The 5,668-nt window shown below is 48.5% G+C and overlaps 3 protein-coding genes across 7 annotated transcripts in view; 2 read left to right on the top strand and 1 right to left on the bottom strand.

Annotated features, from left to right (window-relative positions):
- Positions 1 to 43: 43 nt before the first annotated feature.
- sft2d3 (SFT2 domain containing 3) lies at positions 44 to 2,265 on the bottom strand. Its single transcript, XM_069719332.1, has one exon. It carries the CDS (start codon positions 2,263 to 2,265, stop codon positions 1,534 to 1,536), a length of 732 nt encoding a protein of 243 aa, XP_069575433.1. The 3' UTR covers positions 44 to 1,533.
- Positions 2,266 to 2,497: 232 nt separating this feature from the next.
- Positions 2,498 to 4,426, top strand: LOC138633206 (dual specificity protein phosphatase 18). Of its 3 annotated transcripts, none has more exons than XM_069719313.1 (2): positions 2,498 to 2,726; positions 3,404 to 4,426. In XM_069719313.1, the coding sequence occupies exons 1-2, from the start codon at positions 2,641 to 2,643 to the stop codon at positions 4,290 to 4,292; spliced, it is 975 nt and encodes a 324-aa protein (XP_069575414.1). In that variant the 5' UTR covers positions 2,498 to 2,640; the 3' UTR covers positions 4,293 to 4,426. The 3 variants fall into 3 exon arrangements, with proteins under 3 accessions (XP_069575414.1, XP_069575416.1, XP_069575415.1); XM_069719315.1 differs by having other exon boundaries at positions 2,717 to 2,726; positions 3,426 to 4,426; XM_069719314.1 differs by lacking the exon at positions 2,498 to 2,726 and adding an exon at positions 2,958 to 2,999 and having other exon boundaries at positions 3,042 to 4,426.
- A 30-nt stretch (positions 4,427 to 4,456) lies between these two features.
- Positions 4,457 to 5,668, top strand: part of pex5lb (peroxisomal biogenesis factor 5-like b) — a 36,084-nt gene continuing 34,872 nt past the window's right edge. For 2 of the 3 annotated variants that reach the window (XM_069719287.1, XM_069719286.1), the window contains exon 1: positions 4,457 to 5,509. The gene's annotated coding sequence lies outside the window, so the exon portion shown is untranslated. The remainder of the gene's footprint in view (positions 5,510 to 5,668) is intronic. The other variant, XM_069719285.1, reaches the window with a different exon arrangement.

Genomic DNA, 5,668 nt, shown 5'->3' with positions numbered 1-5,668 from the left:
GATCCCGAAGAACCTCCATACAGACTTTTTTGCTCATGTGACACGTTCCGGTCTGGGGGTGGTTTGTGATTGGTCGGCAGCGACAGAGCAGCTGTTGATGTAAAATACTGTAGAGACTCATCGTCAACCGTTTGTATCTGCGTCTCTTTTATTCCACTTCGTCTGCAGCTTCTTGCTTTTTTGTCCTTTTTGTAAAAGATTTCTATGTTTTTGTGTTTTCACTGAGGCGGACAATAAAGAATCACTCTTCAAACTGTCGTTACAGCGGCTTCGCGTGTGGGCCGGGACATCATCTGTATTGATGATAACCCTGATACTTTCAAATAGAAACATCAATAGCATGTTTATTCAACGCATACGACAATATTGTAAACATTTCAATGCCAGTATCCACCTTATGGAATGTAGAGATCTGAGTCGTAGCCTATTTTATTTGTTTGTTTACCTTTATTAAAATGTTAAATATTTATTTTTACTCAAATTGAAAGTGCACAAAGTAAGATGGTGGTATTTACTGTTCCAATGAGATTCAGAGTCAGTTATAACAATCAACGTGCTTCACAAAGCTGATAAGTTTAAATTAAAACAATCGTGTGATATCGTAAAATAGTCTAGACTCGTCTACATATTAATTCCCTTAAAACGGTCATACCCGATAGCATTATTATTATTATCATCATCATGATCGTACTGAATATCAGTATTGCAATTGTAATGAATTGATGTCGCCATGGCGATGACAGTGTCAGTAAGCGACAGCCCCGGTTTCAAGTTAAAAGTCGTAAAAGCAAACATTAACTTCATCAATGGTTTTTCATCTCAAAAATGAATATTCACCCATTTGAATGGGTTCTTGTTTTCAAGGAAAAACTGCAAAAAAAATCCAAAGTTTAAAAGAAAATACATGAAATCCAAACATCTGCTTAATTTGTCTTTAATTACTGGATTAAACTCCCAAATCACAAGGCTCTCATTCAAACCATCCAACCTCACACAAAACCACCAGTGATTCAGAGCAAACTGTTTTATCAGGTTATAGCGGAAACGGTTTTTTTTTTTTTTTTTTTAAACTATGTTTGATTGTTTGGTCCTCAAGAAGCATCAGCAGTCTTTCTGCCCTGCAGGTCAGCGCTGCAGGTTAAAGTTTAGTGTTTATTTTCATCTCCTTACTACAAACTTGCAGGTCAAAGTTAAAGGTTCTTCACATCTCATGGAAACAGACCAGCAGGTCAGAGTTCAGGGTTTATTCCCCTCTCGTGAAAACAGACCTGGAGGTCAAAGTTCAGGTTTTAGTTTCATCTAGCAAGCAAACATTTGCAGTTAAATATCAGAAGTTATCAACATGAGCTGATTGATCTCCAGTCATCATCATTTGTCGTAGAACCTCTACGAGCCTGCAGACAAATGCACAGGTCATCCTTTATGACCTGGGACCCCTGGGAGATTTCAGCGGCCCCTGGAAGACCCCGGGTCCTTGTTTGGGACCCGCCGCAGGTCTGTGGGATCTGCCTGGTCTCTGCCACTCGTTCCCGGTCAGATTGGCATGGTTTTCCCCGTGACGGTCCTTTTGATGGCGGACGCCGCCATGCCCCCCATGAACCGGATCCCGGCGCTGCCCCCGGGCAGAAGAGACACCACGTAGCCGACGATGACAGCGACCTGCAGGGCGGCACCCAGCGCGGTTAGCACGGTGCTGTGGAGGCTCAGCGCCGCGTACAGAGTCCCGCCGAGGGCGCACAGGTACACCGCGGCTCCGGGGGAGGTGGGCAGCCCGGCAGCCAGCCTGCTGGGGCCCCGCAGAACCGCCGCAGCCGCGATGGCGAACAGCGAACCGAGCGACCAGAGCAGCGCGAACTTGCGCGCGTAGAGCAGCAGCAGCGGCGCGTAGAGCGCCGACAGTCCGAAACAAAGCGCGGAGAACGACACGCACACTCCGAAGGCCACCAGCCGCTGCCGGCGGCTCATGCCCGGCAGGCAGGGGTCCGGCTCCGCCGACCACGGCCAAGAAAAGCTGCTGTTTCCGCTGGAGCTCTGGCCGGACGAACCCCCGGACCGCGGACTGGACCAGCGGCCGAACCAGCTCCCGGGTACCGGGTCGGGGTCGTCCAGGTCCACCGTGGTGCTGGAGCTGGACTGGGAGATGGTCTTGGCGCCACCGCCTTTGGACTGGGCCAAATACTCCTGGAGCTGTCGGTTCAGTTCCGCCATGACGAAGGAAGCTAACTGGCTAATTGTTAGCAGGACTTCTTCTTCACTTCCTCTCATAAACTTCCGGCGGCTTGGCGCGTGGCTGCCCTCCGCAGGACAAAAGTAAAATTACATCTACTGTCAAACCCTCGAAGACATTACTGAAAAGAAGAAAAAACGAGATTTCTATTTAGTTTAACATTAAAAAAAAAAATAATGAAACAGTTTAAACAAGGTTTATACAGCCTATACATTCTTATTTAATTTTATTTATTTATTTATGGGGGGAGGAGGGTCACATTTTCTCCTGTCGTTTAAAATCAGATGTCACTTAATGGAAATAATAACGAACTTGACTCTGAGTCACGTGACTCTGGGACCAGTTTTCAGCTGTTGGACTAAAATTAACCCTTCAGGTGATTGGATGGAAGACTTACACACACACAACCATCTATGGTACTGTGTGTGTGTGTGTGTGTGTGCTTCAGCAGCTCAGAGCAACCAGCACCACCAGCACCACCAGCACCACCAGGCAGCAGGTAACAGACATATTTTGGGCAAGAACATAAATATTAATGTGTTTAGTCAGGTGATCTGCGATGACTTCATTCACAGTCCGTTCACGTCGAACTTCATGAGTCACATTTTGAGATTCGGTCAGTCTTTTGTGCTAAGCTAGGCTAATTGTTTTCCCCATGCTGTCATTCTTTGTGCTAAGCTAAGCTACCAGTTTCTGAATGTTTTTAATATTTGAGCTAAGCTAGGCTAGCCGTTTCCGTCGCTTTCAGTGTTTGTGCTAAGCTAAGCTATCAGTTTCCCGCTGTTTCTAGTTTTGTGCTAAGCTAGGCTAACAGTTTCCCCTCTTCTTCTAGTGTTTGTGCTAAGCTAGGCTAACCGTTTCCCTCCACTTCCGGTATTTGTGCTAAGCTATCAGTTTCCCGCTGTTTCTAGTTTTGTGCTAAGCTAGGCTATCAGTTTCCCTCCGCTTCCAGTATTTGTGCTAAGCTAAACTATCAGTTTTCCGCTGTTTCTAGTTTTGTGCTAAGCTAGGCTATCAGTTTCCCTCCACTTCCGGTATTTGTGCTAAGCTAGGCTATCAGTTTCCATCCGCTTCCAGTATTTGTGCTAAGCTAGGCTAACAGTGTCCCCATGCTGCCGGTCTGTCTTTTTAAAAGTAATGAACCGCTGTCTGCTGATGTCCTCGGCCGATCTACAGGAGCACCTCCCCGTGTCTCCAGCAGATGTCGCTCTCTCAGATCACCCCCACCCTGTTCCTCAGCGGGGCCGACGCCCCCCTCAACGCAGCGCTGGTGTCCCAGAAAGGCATCACCCTGATCGTCAACGCCACGCTGAACCACGTCTGCCCCGCTTACCCGGGGGTGGAGTGCGTGCGGGTCCCCGTCGCCGACCTGCCCGGCGCCCGCCTCGGGGACCACTTCGACCGGGTGGCCGAGCGTATCCACGGCAACCGCCCGGGAGGCACGCTGGTGCACTGCGCCGCCGGGATGAGCCGCTCCCCGGCGCTGGTGATGGCGTACCTGATGCGCTACCGGGGGGTGACGCTGTGCGAGGCGCACCGCTGGGTGCGGGACAGCCGGCCCTCCGTCAGGCTGAACGCCGGCTTCTGGCAGCAGCTGCTGCAGTACGAGCGGCGGCTGTACGGGAGGAACACCGTCAGAGTGGCCGAGGAGCCGCCGGCGCTGCCGTTGCTGACGCCGAGGACGCCGCGGCCGACCGGGGCGGCGGCGCCGCCGCCGCAGGCAGCAGAGCAGGAGGTTCGCGGTGGTGCCGCCCCGGTCGCCTCTGACATCACGGTCGTCTCTGATGTCACGGTCGCCTATGACGTCATGGTCCCCTCTGATGTCACGGTCGCCTGTGATGTCACCGGCAAACCAAAGAAGAAGAGGAGCCAAAACCAGCGGCATCAGACACTTCTGAGTCGCTCACTTGTGTCCTGCCGCCTGATAAACCCGGGTTCCCCCAAGAGAGCCACGGAACAACGCAGCGGGTCTAACTCCCGTGTTTTCAGGGTTACGGAGACGGTCCGGTTCTTACCCGGGTACATCGTCGTGGTAACGTCCCGGGGACTCGATCAGTTCCCCTGAGTTCAGCGCGCGTGTTCGTGACCTCTGGTGACGTAAACGTTTGCGATTTCAACATCGACCTGAAACTCGAGCGGAGGAGCGTCGGACTGGTTCTGGTTTCTGAGCGGCTTCGTTTGGATTTAAAACCGTTCCGACACGCTCGGAGAGCCAATTTTTTTTTTTTTTTTTAAATTTGTGACACTTCACTTCTTTGTGGGTCCACAGTTTCTTAATTGTTTGCTGACAGATTGTTGTTGCTCAGGATATTGAAGATTTTGGGACCCTGTTTGTACAGAACTACGATAATAATAACTATAATATAGTTTCTCATTGTAACAAGAAAGTTTCTCGATATCATCGTGATTGATTTATACATTTTGGCTTGTTTTGTCATTATGGTGAGATACCAGTTTAACCCTAATTGCAGGAGGAGAGGAGCCCAGTGCATCATGGGAGATTCACCTGAACCTTCATATCGACAGAGAGGGCGGGTCCTCTTCCACCGAGCGGCCATGTTGCTACAGAAGCTGCAAAGAGACAAACCGAACTCTGTAGCGGGACTTTGACATTTTTTTATGCATCCTACAGGCCACCGTAGATTCACTTATGCGTTTGCAAGCAATCGTACGCTTTGCTGCTTTACATTTTGTGTATTTTTTTTTTTCACCAGGGATCAATAAATTCTTATCTTCAGCTGAAACAACATATCAATTTATTTGTTGATCGATGCAATCGATTTTTATTTACAAGGCAAAAAGATGAGGTTAGTCATGATTTTTTATTCATCTGAATCAGAAAAGTACAAACTAACTTTAAGTTTTTACAACATGTGTCTGCAGTAGAAAGTTTGAAAGACAGATTAAGACATTCTGTAACATTATTGATTTGGAGCTGATGTGTTTTATAAGTTGTTTAGTTTTTCAAATTAAAAGACAAAAGAAGAACTTCCAGCCATAAATTAAACCTGTCTGGATTATCAGAAAACTGCTGCCTCTGTCCTCTTCTCGTACTGGCCAGATCTTTGGACAGGATGGGGTTCGGGTCCAGAATCAGAGGAGAGGTGTTTGGCCTGGTCGCTTGGAGCTCCTGAAGGCAGCTGAGGATCCACCAGCAGGGGGCAGCACTGGATTTTCTTCCACTGCACCCCTGTGGTTGTTCAGGGTTGAGATGTCTTCAGCTCACAGCTCCTCCTGTGGCTCTGACTGTGTCCTGGCTTCCTCTTCTTCTTCTAGAAACTGGTGAATGTTCTTAAACTGCTCCTTAATCTGCCTCTCTGTGTGTCAGTCCTGGACCTGAGTGTGTTTTGCTTCTCTTAAACTCGCTCAGAAACCTTTAACTTCTTCTTTAAGGGCTCCTAATTATTTTTTTTTAAATCGTTTGTCTTATACATATACATC

This window comes from Brachyistius frenatus, unplaced genomic scaffold, assembly GCF_029030835.1.
Source record: "Brachyistius frenatus isolate BFR_SWC_R1_liver_20210118 unplaced genomic scaffold, ASM2903083v1 Contig_211, whole genome shotgun sequence".
NCBI classification, from domain to species: domain Eukaryota; kingdom Metazoa; phylum Chordata; class Actinopteri; family Embiotocidae; genus Brachyistius; species Brachyistius frenatus.
This window is presented reverse-complemented; position numbering and strand designations above follow the sequence as displayed.

Coding starts and splice junctions, on each gene's coding strand:
- sft2d3 (XM_069719332.1), bottom strand. CDS start 2,265: ATGAGAGGAAGTGAAGAAGAAGTCCTGCTAACAATTAGCCAGTTAGCT.
- LOC138633206 (XM_069719313.1), top strand. CDS start 2,641: ATGGTACTGTGTGTGTGTGTGTGTGTGTGCTTCAGCAGCTCAGAGCAA. Junction 2,727..3,403: donor CCAGCACCACCAGGCAGCAG/GTAACAGACATA, acceptor GCCGATCTACAG/GAGCACCTCCCCGTGTCTCC.